The 14,564-nt window shown below is 42.4% G+C and overlaps 1 protein-coding gene across 1 annotated transcript in view; it reads left to right on the plus strand.

Annotated features, from left to right (window-relative positions):
- LOC138371799 (nephrin-like) overlaps positions 1 to 14,564 on the plus strand; it is a 294,100-nt gene that overhangs the window by 236,693 nt on the left and 42,843 nt on the right. The window contains exon 5 of the mRNA XM_069336824.1: positions 834 to 985. Within this exon, the coding sequence (XP_069192925.1) occupies positions 834 to 985 (152 nt within the window). The remainder of the gene's footprint in view (positions 1 to 833; positions 986 to 14,564) is intronic.

Genomic DNA, 14,564 nt, shown 5'->3' on the forward strand with positions numbered 1-14,564 from the left:
TTAGAGGTTAATGGAACCTCTTTGGTTTATTGAGTGTTATAGTTCAACATTGCAGGCCTTCTTTGAGTAAGTTAAATAAATGGTAGTTACTGTTATGATAAATCCTGTACCATATTTAGGTTGGAAAATAACCTTAAATTTGACAAGCAGTGTTACCATATGGAGCCAATATATCAAAGTACTTATTTGGAAAACAAATAATTGATTTTTTTCTATACAGAAGTAAGGTCTTATGAAATAATATCAGTGGGTATGACTATTTCAGTAAGTATTTTAAAATATAAAAGATGCCAACTTTTATATTTCAACAATATACTAGAGAGAAAAACAGCCTTCCATTTGTATTCCAATGTTATAATCCATAAGAGCCGTGATGAGGACTTGAACCTATGCGGTGGGTGTTCCCACGCACTCTAGTCAGAGGTAGAACATTCCTGGATGACATAGGGAGGGAGGGGTCCAGCTTTAGTGGAAGCCTCAGGAAACCCTTGTGTGTTCAGTAGAACGCCTTATACCATGTCGCAGTCTAGCAGACTAGGGCGTGTACGTGGGAACACCCACCTCATAGGTTCAAGTCCTCATCACGGCTCTTATGGATTTTCACATTGACACATCACGTTGGTGTTATTACTCTCGGTGTATTCTAATGTTATGTTATTGGCATTGTTCTCTTCATATTATTTATTGACTATGTATTGCTTATAATGTTTCAGTATTCCTTACGTCGTTTTCTATTTCCTTGCCCGTTTCTCTTATGATGCCATTGAATACGCGTTCAACAGCAGGGTAAACCATAATATTCACACCTCCCTCTCCGTCTCTCCCTCGTACAGTGCCGCCGCTGGAGGTGAGGCTGGAGGCCCCTGGGGAGTGGGTTAGCGGGGGCCAGCAGACCACCTTCAGGTGTCGTGTGGTGGGAGCGTCCCCAGAGCCCCAGGTACAGTGGTGGCTGGCCGGCCGACAGCTCGCGGCCACCACGCCCCTCGTGAGTATATCATCTCTTCACATCTCTAATTCTTATTGTCTCATGTTGAACTTTATGTATTTATGCTTTCCCTGGTCAGCCCCGTCCTCTCGAGCGTTCACAACGACACTAAACTGGTGTATTAAACTGCGCGAACCTAACTCAAGACTCACCAATAGAAAACGGGATATCACGTAAATGTTGCGAGCAACTATTATTTTTAGTACATGAGTTATTTATCTTAGGAAATTTATACATCAAAATGCAGAGGGTCGTGTTGCTGAGGTTGAGCTGCTGTTGCCATGTCCTCGGGAGTGGTCACAGCGGCCAGAAAATAATGACTATATTGTCCGAAACTAACCTGGCCGAGGATCCCCGCATGAAGAATATGGACGTTTTTGACCCGTTATAATTTTATAATTGATAATAATTCGTCCGTTTGGAATTTTGGCTTGATCAGGATGTGTATCGTCGACCAGGGAGGCCTGGTCGACGACCGGGCCGCGGGGACGCTAAGCTCCGGAAGCACCTCAAGGTAACCTCAAGGTGGCCTATTAAGTTTGCTGTCCATCAAGGTAAATTAATGAAAAAATGTGTCAAATGTATAAATCGTTTATTGTAGCAGTAAGGAACAAAGACTGAAGTTTTCTGTCTTTTTAATACCTATTTAATTTTTTTAATAATATTTTAATTTTTCAGTTTTTTTAATACGACTTTTCGATCTATTTTCACATCATAAGGAACTGATTAATACATAAATTATTAAATGTAAAATATTTAAACTTATGTATGTATGAATTATTAATTATTTAAAAGTAATATATGTTTCTCAAAATATTATATTAAAACAAAATGAAAAGACCGGATTGGCTCAGTAATGGTGCCCCGTTGTCAGGTGGCCAAAACTGAAATAGACAAACTGGACAACAGGGAACGAGTTCAGCTCAAAACGGGGCAACAGACACACACAACTACAACCAAAGATCAGTAAAGACTAAAATAATCCCACAAGTTACCATACCACTGTTGTTGTACTGATGTTTTCTCACGTTGTCTGTTGCGTTATTAATCCTTGCTTCAGTGATGGGTATCTCTTAGAGTATCTGAAGGTGCGTTATATTTTTAAGTTTTGTGGATATTGTCTCTTGTTATCTAATCTTTAGAATAGCGTTGCGGTGCTCGTAGAGCTGATCCTTGGCCTTGTCATTCTGTAGGTTGACTGGAACTCTTCTGCAACAGGAAGTAGCATTATGAATACTGATGATTACTGTATTACAGGTTTACCGGCATATTTGATTAATTACTGAAACGTGTACCAGGTGGAGGCTGGGCTAGTCTGTCTCACCTCCACCCCTCGTTACACTCTTTTTTTCCCCTCTTCCCCCTATCTTCCCACACCCTTTTCCCCCCTTTCCTGCCAATCCCAACTCCTCTCCCTCTCTCGCTCCTTCACCCCGCTTCCCTTCCCCCCCCCACCACCCATTCTCAAACCTACTTTTTCCCCCATTTTCCATTTATATATTGCTGGATGCCTCGGTGGGCTGCCCTCTCCCTTGGTTCTCCCCAACTCTACCCCCCCCCCCCCCCCTTCAGCCCTTCCTCTCGTCTTCCCCCTATTTCCCTCCCACTCCCCCCCCCCCCCCGTCCCGAACCCCCTTTTCCCTCCCAAATTAGGCTCCCCTGTTCCCCTTCATAAAACGTAAAATTAGGGAGCAATGCAACTACGGTTTAGGTAGTAAGAAAATCATTTTATCTGTTAAAAACTCTTTGGGTTATCTCTATCGGCATTTTACACTTGACCAGAATTTAATCCATGAGAGTTATTAATTTTGTGGTTAATGTCTTAATAGAACAACTACCGTTGACGGGTAACTATTTTACGTTTGTTTTTATTTGTAAAGTGAAACAAAATAGTAGAATATATTTATTAGGCTTTACTTGTAGAAAAGGTGGTGACCTTAGAGGTCAAGGACCCTTAACACTTGAGAGATAGTGACCCTAGAGGTCAAGGACCCTTGACACTTGAGAGGTGGTGACCTTAGAGGTCAAGGACCCTTGACACTTGAGAGATAGTGACCCTAGAGGTCAAGGACCCTTGACACTTGAGAGATGGTGACCTTAGAGGTCAAGGACCCTTGACACTTGAGAGATAGTGACCCTAGAGGTCAAGGACCCTTGACACTTGAGAGGTGGTGACCTTTGAGGTCAAGGACCCTTGACACTTGAGAGGTGGTGACCTTAGAGGTCAAGGACCCTTGACACTTGAGAGATAGTGACCCTAGAGGTCAAGGACCCTTGACACTTGAGAGTTGGTGACCCAAGAGGTCAAGGGCCAGAGAGGAACTTCGAGTATCCTTGCTCTACATCAGTTCACTGCCTCCACCATTGGTCACTCTTCCCTAATCAAATACATTATTATTTCTCTCAGGTTATTGTGCAGGTGTCCGCTAAAGAGTGGCTGTTGCATTGGACTATATGCAGCAAAAAGAAATTTTTAATAGATTGATGCAAAATAAACTTGATACATTACTTCCAAATATATTCCTCAAAGCAAAATCAATCTAATTACTGTATAATTACATGAGATGAAATTATATATTAGCTAATAAATTAAAAAAAATTAGAGGCATTTATAAATTGCATATTAAAATATTATTATTAAAAAAACACTATAGGTTTTTAGGATCTCATTATCCATTAGCGATGTCTGTGCTGGGTCACCCAGGTGACGAAATTTAAGTGCGACAGGTGACGGGCTTTTAATCCCCCTGAGCACAAATGGCGGGACCTGGGAGGAACCTTTTTGTTCCTATTCAATGACTAGCCTAGGGGTGTAGGGTTAAAATTTGAAAACACCCCTGCGCCAATGACCTGCTTTGGGGAAAATGAAAAAAGCCGGTCATTGGGTCCATTTCCATTACTAGCCTGGTGGTTATATCTTGAGGTTATCTTGAGGTGATTTCGGAGCTTAGCATCGCCATGGCCCGGTCCACGACCAGACCTCGTTTTTGTTACACACCCCCAGGAAGCACCCCGTAGCAGCTGTCTAACTCCCAGGTACCTATTTACTGCTAAGTAACAGGGGCATTACAAGTTATGTGTCGACTAGGAAGGGTTTGAGGAGTGGGGGTTAGGAAGAGACTAATGGATGGAGGGTGCTTTTATGGGAATGAGTCTTAAGTGAGTGAGTCATATATACTCATATTCACACTGTGATGGACTTCGGCGCCATCTACGATCCGGGTGCCGAACTGTACAAGTCGACCATCCCAGTAATCATAGCTTCCCATCTTTTAGTGTGCCAGGCTGAAAGGTGATGAGAGACACGAGGCAGGCTAGGGAAGGGAGTGAAGCCGGGACAGTGGAAGACAGAGGTCGACCAGGATGGACTAGCTGAGTGGGCTGGTCGAGAGCTGTGGACTTTACTCCTGCAGGTGCTAGCCAGTAGGGCTAGAAGAGCGCTGTGGTTGAGCGCTGTGTACTTCGGTTCTGGAAGGTACTAGCCAGTGAGGCTGGTCGAGTGTTGCTGGCTTTGTTGCCAGGGCGTACCAGCAAGTGTGCAAAGAACACCTCGGCAGAAGCACTTTGTGATTGTCAACCGTGAAGCAGGCTAGCGTTAGGGCTAGCAACGCCAATCCGTTTGATCTCTCATAGCGTTGTATATATTTTATATATGGATTCTTATGGTGATGGGAAATATTAACTGGATATTTTAAGCGTCTTTCTTTTAATATTACCTTTAAACATTACACTACATTTCCACCAAGATTAGGATCCTCTGAACTTGAGTAGGATCGCAGTTTATAAAGAACCCGATTACGAAGGGTTCGTAACACACATAAACGCTTGAAAGAATAATCAGGTTTAGACTGGTTAAGACTACGATTAGGTATGTCAGCCAACCCCAACAAGGGTTCAGAGAAGGCAGATCATGGCAAACATCCCCACTGAGTTCAATAAAGTAACAAGAATAAGGCATGACAGGGAAGGATGGCCAGACTGCATATTTCTGAACGATCAAAAAACATTTGATACAGTACCTCAGAAGAGACTTCAATTCCAACAAGAGAGTCGTGCAGGTAAGCCCTAACATGAGTTAGCAATTACTTATCATGCAGGAGCCAGAGAGTAACATTAACAGACCAGAACTCTGATATCTATTGAATTACCTCAGTGATCGGTACTGACCCCAGTTCTATTCCTAAAATACGTAAATAACATGTCTACAGGAGTCGAGTCGTATATGCCGATGTTTGCACATGATGCCAAGTTAATAAGATATATGATGATTATAAAATTCTCCAAGAGGACTTGTAAAAGTAGCAGAGATGGTTGAAGAAATGCTTGCTTGAGCTCGGTACGAGCAAGTGTAAAGTGTGGTAATGGGACTAGGTGACTGGAGACCAAAGGGACATTACGCAATGATGGGAAACTACCAACCTGTAACGACTCGAGAAAGAGACCTTAATACTTAGCCTAACTCCAGAGGCCTAGGATAACAACGGCTTACTTTATTCTAGTCATAGGTAGAACATCGTCGAGGAACTTAAATAAGGATCCTTTTAGGTCGCTTTACACCACCAACCTGTGACCAGTGTTAGAGTATGCCGCACCATTGTGGAGCCCCACCTGAAGTAACACATAAGGAAACTAGAAAAGGTTCAAAAGTTTGCAACGAAACTCTTCCCAGAATTGTGAGGGATGGGATATGAAGAGAGACTGAAAAGACTAAACCTGACGATGCTATAAGAAAGATGAAAAAGAGTAGACATAATAGAGACATAAAATACTTAGGGGTTTTAACAGGGTAAAATTTGAGGAAATGTTCACAATGAATGCCAGTAGAACACGGCGGCATGGGTGGAAGCTTCAGACTCAGGTGAGTCATGCAGATGTTAAGAAGTGTTCATTTAACGTAAGAGTTGTGGAGAACCCGAACCTGTCTCCTGAAGCCTAAACTAAGGGAATATTATCTGAGGTGTTTGCTATAAGAATTGATTAAAAGAATTGGAATATAAAATTATTTGTGACCCAACAAATTTAATCAGTCCCCTTGAAACGATAGTTCTTATAGGAACTATTTGGTCGAAAATACCAATATGTAGTGACGGATTCAACAGAAAATTTGTTTTTGCAAAATTAATTTAAGATCAGAAAAATTAAGCAAAAATAGCAAACTGAAATATTCCTAGGTCTAATATAGCCAATATATGTACTTTATAAGGCCTAAGATAGTGTGCATTAGGCCTTGGATTGCTAGGAGAGGTTAGATGTATTATATTGCATTTCAAACAAAAGATCGGTATATATTACAAATATATATTGCTACATATGCGGTTATATAACAAATATAAGTGAATGCCTGTGTCAGGTAGAGGATGAAGCAACACTCGTCTACTTAGACTTTCCACTTCCTTCAAGGTTTCGTGAACACTTGACATGTTCGGGAAGAAACACATGGTCAAGGCGGCCACCAGAACAAGGAGTAACAATCCAACATACATACACCGGCGAGAGACCACCCAGGCACAGAGGTGAATGTGAGGCTAATATGATACACTTGTTCATTACAAAAGAGGAGGGTAGGGGCTGGGGTGTAGTGGAGCGGCCCTCAAGGTTACTTGTTCTAGGGTCAACCCGTTCTCGCAAATTTAATAAGTCAATATTGACTTATTAAATATGTGCATAGGTGACAAACTTAACATAATAGATACCATTAAAAAGATTCATAGAAAACACCGACCTTACCTAACCTACTTAGTATGTTAAGATAAGCATCTTATTGCTTCGTAATTACAATTATTACCTAACCTATAATAGGTATAGGTTAAGTAATAATTCTAATTACGAAGCTATAAGATGCTTATCTTAAGATACTAACAAGGTTAGATAAGGTCGGTGTTTTCTATGAATCTTTTTAAGGGTATCTATTATGTTTAGTATATCACCTATGCACGTAGTTAATAAGTCAATATTGACTTTACGAATTTGCGAGAACGGGTTGTCTAGGGTATATGTGTCAGTCTTAAAGTTGAACCCCGCATACTACCCCCCAGCCTCACGGCCTACGTGATGCTGCTGCACCTGCTGCTGCTGCTGCTGCACCTGCTGCTGCTGCACCTGCTGCTGCTGCTGCTGCACCAGATGCTGCTGCTGCACCTGCTGCTGCTGCACATACTGCTGCACCTGCTGCTGCACATACTGCTGCACCTGCTGCTGCTGCACCTGCTGCTGCACCTGCTGCTGCACATACTGCTGCACCTGATGCTGCTACTGCATCTACTTATGCTGCTGCACCTGCTGCTGCACATACTGCTGCACCTGATGCTGCTACTGCACCTACTTATGCTACTGCACATACTGCTGCTGCACCTGCTGCTGCTACACCTGCTGCCTCACCTGCTGCTGCTGCTGGTGCTAGTGCACCTGCTGTTGCTACACCTGCTGCTGCTGCTGGTGCTAGTGCACCTGCTGTTGCTACACCTGCTGCTGCTGCACCTGCTGTTGCTACACCTGCTGCTGCACCTGCTGCTGCTGCACCTGCTGCTGCTGCACCTGCTGCTGCACTTGCTGCTGCTGTATCTGCTGCTGTTGGTGCTGCTGGTGCTGCTGCTGCTGCTGCACCAGCTGCTGCTGCTGCACCAGTTGCTGCTGCTTCACCTGCTGCTGCTGCACCTGCTGCTGCACCTGTTGCTGCTGCTGCTACACCTGCTGCTGCACATGCTGCTGCTGGTGCACCTGCTCCTGCTCCTGCTGCTGCTGCACCTGCTGCTGCTGTACCTGTTGCTGCTGTACCTGTTGCTGCACCTGCTGCACCTGCTGCTACTGCACCTGTTACTGCTGCACCTGTTGCTGCTGCACCTGTTGCTGCTGCACCAGCTGCTGCTGTTGCTGCTGCACCTGCTGCTGCTGCACCTGCTGCTTCTGCTGCACCTGTTGCTGCTGCACCAGCTGCTGTTGCTGCACCTGTTGCTGCTGCACCAGCTGAGTTATGTAGACATATGGAGAGCAGGCAGCTTGGGAATGGAAGGGGGTCAGGTCATGGGATGCTCAGTGGTGGGAGAGGAGGAAAAAGGGGGCCTGGTAAAACATTCTAAAGATGATATCTTGTATGCTGCAACAGGAGATCTAGAAAGGTGTGTGTGCATTAGACATGTGCATCTCTTCTCTCTGCCTACATGTTGTTATCTCACTCTTTACTCCCTCTTTGTAATACAAAATATTTCTAGGCAACAATATATTTCTCTGCAAATCGTTCAGTATATTTTGTTAAACAAGTTAAATTGTTTTACAAAATAATAAATTGTGTGTATATATATATATATATATATATATATATATATATATATATATATATATATATATATATATATATATTAATATAAAAATCTATATATATATTTTAAATAGATATATTTATATATTTCTTTTTATACCTAAAAGGGGTACCACCTCTGGTGCAAGTGTGGGGACCCATAGCCTCGGAGAAGAAAATAGTGAATACTCATGAGTACTGAGTACTGAGTATTCATATAATATATATATAACTTCAGAACACTTTCCCACCAGTAGACTCGAACCCTAGCCAGCACAGAAGCCTTCGAGCAACTGGCATAATAGGTACGCCTTTAACCCACTGCACCACAAAATACCCTATGCATATTTAGCATAGGGTATTTTGCTTTTACATGCAACAGGTTGCACTGTTTCTTAAGAAAAGACTGTTTTTACCTGTCACAGGTGTGGCATCTTTATATATTCTGCCGAATTATCGTTATGTTTAACAACACAGCTCAATTCCAATGCGATGCAACACAAAATTATTAAATAAAAAATAAAAATAAATCGAAATCTATGAAAATTCAAGTTATTGATGCTATCAGAAACATTGAAATGGAGTCGTAATATACTTAGTATAGCTTGTGTTGCTATTACATGCAATAGATGGCACTGTTTTAAAAAATAACATGTTTTATCTGTCACATGTGTGGCATCTATATTATATGTATAGAAAAACACGCGCATATTCGAATGGAACGTCGTGTCAAATTTACAATGCAATCGGAGAAGAACTTTCAGAGATTACAGTGTGTGGTACTCTTAAATCCAACAGATGGAGCTGTTTTTCCAAAAACACATGTTTTTTCCTTTCACAGGTGTGGCATGTATATAGTGGGTATATGAAAACACGTACCAATTCGAATGCAATTTCCCTCACATGAAAAACAATTTAAAAAAAGCATGTTTTTTCTCGTCACAGACGTGACATCTATATAGAGTGTTTACAAAATACCGTTCGGATGTGAATGAAACGTTGTGTGAAAATTTCAAAGCAATCGGTGAAGAACTTTCGGAGATTAGCGATTTTGAACAAACGAACATTTACATTTTCATTTATATACTAGCAGTACCCGGCCACGCGTTACTGTGGCTCAGCAACGCATGTGCGTTGCTGAGCCACAGCAACCTTCCCTGTCCCCCAGTCCTCCCCACCATTCCCCACTTCACCATCCCCTCGTCCTTCCCACCATGCCCCACTTCCCTTTCCCTTTGTTCTCCCCAACCATTCTCAATTCCCCCATCCCCTCGTCCCCATCATCCCAAACTCCCCCCCCCCCCGTTCCCTTGTCCTTCCCCGTCATTACCCCCTCCCTCGTCCCCTCGTCCTCCCCACCATCTCTCACTTCCGTCCCCTCGTCATCCCCACCATTCCCCACTCCCTCGTCCAATGCCTTCCCAAATGGTCTGATGTTCCCATCAGAAAATTGGGAACATCAAGTGATCTGATGTTCCCATCACTGAAATATAAGAAAAATAGTTAAAATGAAATGAAAATATGAAAAAATTAAATAATTAACTATATTCACAAAATGAACGGCATGGTAAGCAACACAGCTCAATTCCAATGCAATTCACACAAAATAATTAAATCAAAATGAAAATAAATCAAAATCTATGAAAATTCAATTTATCAATGCAATCAGAAACGCTGAAATGGAATTGTAACATATTTAGTATAGCATGTGTATTGCTCTTACATGCAACAGATGGCGCTGTTTTTCAAGAAAAGCATAGTTTTACCTGTCACAGGTGTGACATCTTTACTTATACTAACGAAATGAATGGTATGGTAAACAACACAGCTCAATTCCAACACAATGTCACACAAAATAATTAAATAAAAAATAAAATAAATCGAAATCTATGAAATTAAAATTTATCAATGCAATCGGAAACATTGAAATGGAATTCGTGACATATATAGTATAGCGTGCATGTTATTATTATGAGTAGCAAATGGCGCTGTTCAAAGAAAAAAGCATGTTTTTGCCTGTTTCAAGTGTTACATCTATATAATAGGTATATAAAAACATGCAAGTATTCGAATGGAATGTTGTGTCAAAATTTCAAAGCAATTGGTGAAGAATATTTGGAGATTACAGTGTGTGTTGCTCATACGTCCAATAGATGGCGCTGTTTTCTAAAAAAGCATATTTTTTCCTCTCACAGGTGAGGCCTGTATATAGTGAGTATATAAACCATGCATCTATTCAAATGCAACGTTGTCTCAAAATTTTTAAGAAATCGGTAAGGAGGTTTCAAAGATTTCCCTTCTCATGAAAAAGCATAGAAAAACACAGTTTTTCAGAAAAAGCATGTTTTTTCCCCGTCCCAGGCGTGACATCAATATAGTATGTATATAAAAATCTGCTCGGATGCAAATGGAACGTTGTGTGAAAATTTCAAAGCATTCGGTGAAGAACTTTCGGAGATTAGCGATTTTGAACAAACGAACATTTCCATTTTTATTATATAGATATATAATCTTTATAATGACTATAGCATCGGCAACAGTCTATTAAAGGAGTGCCTTGTTGGGGGAGGGTATACGTCAAAATGCAACGTTTTATTAGGAGTACGGGCGGGTGTCGGGCACCTTCACACGAGTCTCAAGCTCCCTGAAGAGTCTTAGAGTCGCCACTGTAACACGATTGGTGAATGGCTAAACCAAGGAAAATAGTTGCGTACACCTTGGAGGAGTGCATCTCTTCTGACATGATTAAATCAAGCTTAACAAGTGCCTTTTGCTCACAGAGAGTGGCAATGTAAGCACGAGCGGCGTGTGCTGCAGCTTCACAGTGAAAGGGGATCACAAATCCAAGCTGATTAGGATTCACCATGGAGGCTGCTTCCTGGCTGACTGATCTTAGTGCAGCTATGAATCGTCGGAAGGTGTTCTTTGCCAATGGGCCTGATTCCCCCATCCCTCTTACTTTTTAGAGGAAAGAGGGCTGCTCCATAATAGAGAGACCTGATGTCCACAGGGACGCCGCCAGCCAATCACATGTTGGAGGATCTTGTAAAATCCACTAAAAGGGTCTTTGCGGCCTCGCCAAGCACCGGGATTAGCATTTGTTTGATGTTCAGGGTTACAGGCTGGTGAAGCCCCTCGCTGAACGTTTTTTGAAAAGACATGGCTGCTTTGTACACTTCAGATTCCTGAAGAGTTAAGGGTTCAGTTCCAGCATTGTTTACCTGGGGATTCCTGCTACTGTCTGGAGCTCTATTTGGGTGATTGTCCTGTAAAGCCTATACTCACCTAATTGTACTCACCTAATTGTGTTTGTGGGGTTGAGCTCTGGCTGTTTGGTCCCGCCTCTCAACCGTCAATCAACAGGTGTACAGGTTCCTGAGCCTATTGGGCTCTATCATATCTACACTTGAAACTGTGTATGAAGTCAGCCTCCACAACATCACTTCCTAATGCATTCCATTTGTCAACCACTCTGACACTAACAAATTTCTTTCTAATATCTCTGTGGCTCATTTGGCCACTCAGTTTCCACTTGCGTCTCCTAGTGCGTGTGCCCCTTGTGTTAAATAGCCTGTCTTTATCTACCCTATCGATTCCCTTGCGAATCTTGAATGTGGTGATCATGTCCCCCCTCACTCTTCTGTCTTCCACCGAAGTAAGGTTTAATTCCCGTAGTCTCTCCTTGTAGCTCATACCTCTCGGTTCGGGTACTAGTCTGGTAGGAAACCTTTGAACCTTTTCCAGTTTAGTCTAATCCTTCACTAGATATGGACTCCATGCTGGAGCCGAAAACTCCAGGATTGGTCTGATATATGTAGTATATAATGTTCTGAAAGATTCCTTACACTTAAGTTCCTTAAGTTCCTAAAGGCCGCTTTTATGTTAGCCAATCTGGCATATGCTGCAGATGTTATCCTCTTGATATGAGCTTCATGGGACAGGTCTGGCGTGATATCAACCCCCAGGTCTTTCTCTCTCTCTCTCTCTGACTCTTGAAGTATTTCATCTCCCAATTGTTACCTTGTAACTGGTCTCCTGCTCCCTACACCTATCTTCATAACATTACATTTGCTTGGGTTAATCTCTAACAACCATTTGTTCAACCATTCCTGCAGCTTGTCCAGGTCTTCTTGAAGCCTCAAGCTGTCCTCCTTTGTCTTAATCCTTCTCATAATTTTGGCGTCGTCAGGAAACATTGAGAGGAATGAGTCTATACCCTCTCGAAGATCATTTACGTATATCAGAAACAGCATAGGTCCGAGTAGAGAGGCCTGTGGGACTCCACTGGTGACTTCACGCCAATCTGAGGTCTCGCCCCTCACTGTAACTCTCTGCTTCCTATTGCTTAGGTACTCCCTTATCCACTGGAGCGCCCTACCAGTTACTCCTGCCTGTTTCTCCAGCTTATGCATCCGCCTTTTATGGGGTACTGTGTCAAAGGCTTCCCGACAGTCAAAAAAAAAAATGCAGTCTGCCCATCCTTCTCTTTCTTGCTTAATATTTGTCACCTGATCGTAGAATTCTATTAAACCTGTAAGGCAAGATTTACCCACCCTGAACCCATGTTGATGGGTTGTTACGAAATCCCTTCTCTCTAGATGTGTTACTAGGTTTTTTCTCATAATCTTCTCCATCACCTTGCATGGTATACAAGTTAAAGACACTGGCCTGTAGTTCAGTGTCTCTTGTCTGTCACCCTTTTTGTATATTGGGACTACATTAGCCATCTTCTACATTTCTGGCAGGTCTCCCGTTTCCAGTGACCTATTATACACTATGGAGAGTTGCAAGCAAAGTGCTCCTGCATACTATTTCAATACCCATGGTGAGATTCTGTCCGGCCCAACAGCTTTTCTCACGTCCAGCTCCAATAGGTGCTTCTTGACCTCATCTCTTGTAATGTCGAGACTTTCCAAGATCGCCTGGTTTGCTGCCACCTTTGCTAGCGTCGTGACCTCTCCTTCTTTTATTATAAAGACCTCCTGGAACCTTGAGCCTGGTTTGTTGAGTTCTTCACACACCTCTTTGTCATTCTCTTTGTACCTGTCTTCACCCATTATAAGTTTCATCACCTGTTCCTTCACTGTTGTTTTCCTCCTGATGTGACTGTGTAGTAGCTTTGGTTCGGTCTTGGCTTTACTAGCTATATCATTTTCATACCTTTTCTCAGCTGCTCTTCTCGCACTAACATACTCGATCCTGGTTCTCTGGTATCTCTCTCTATTTTCTGGTGTTCTGTTAATATGGAAGTTCCTCCATGCCCTTTTGCTCAGCTCCTTTGCTTTCATACATTCCGTATTAAACCACGGATTCTTCTTTTGCTTCTCAGTTTTTTTCCTGTCGGGCCAGGATAAACCTGCATACAGCCTCCTGACATTTTTGGGTGACATTGTCCATCATGTATTGTACGGACTTCGTTCTGAGTTCTGTGTCCCATTGTATATCCCTTAGGAATTTATTCATCTCCTCATAGTTTCCCTTTCGGTACGCCAGCCCTTTGTTTCCCCAGTTCATTTTTGGGGAAGATAATTCCTAGCTCAACCAGGTACTCAAAGCTCAATACATTATGGTCACTCATTCCCAAGGGGGCTTCCAATTTAACTTACTTTATATCCGACTTATTTAGGGTAAATATTAAATCAAGCAAAGCTGGTTCATCCTCTCCTCTCATTCATGTCAGTCCCTTGACATGTTGATCTAGAATGTTTCTTGTTGTCACGTCCAGCAGCTTAGCTCTTCATGTGTCTGGTCCTCCATGTGGGTCTCTGTTCCCCCAATCTATCTTCCCATGATTGAAGTCTCCCATGATGTAGTCTGGATCCATTACTGCTAGCTACAGAAGCTGCTCTCTCTATTATATTTATGGTGGCCATGTTGTTTCTATCATATTCCTGTCTGGGTCTTCTTTCATTCGGTGGGGGGTTATATATGACTACTACTATAATTTTTTGTCCTCCAGTTGCTATGGTGCCTGATATGTAGTCAATGAAACCTTCACAGTTCTGATTTACCATCTCTTCAAAACTCCAACTTTTTCTTATCAGCAAAGCTACACCACCACCTCCCCTCCCTTCTCTCTCTTACCTCACTACATAGTAGTCCTGTCGAAACACTGCATTTGTTATGGTTTTCGTTAGCTTTGTTTCTGTGAGTGCTATTAGGTCTGGGTTTTCTTCTAGTGCCCATTCTCCGAGTTCACTTGTTTTATTTGTAATCCCATCTATGTTACAGTACATTGCCTTGAAGCTCACTTTCTTCTGTTCATTTTCTTGTCCCCTTCTTGGT

This window comes from Procambarus clarkii, chromosome 36 (genome assembly GCF_040958095.1).
Source record: "Procambarus clarkii isolate CNS0578487 chromosome 36, FALCON_Pclarkii_2.0, whole genome shotgun sequence".
Classification (NCBI taxonomy): domain Eukaryota; kingdom Metazoa; phylum Arthropoda; class Malacostraca; order Decapoda; family Cambaridae; genus Procambarus; species Procambarus clarkii.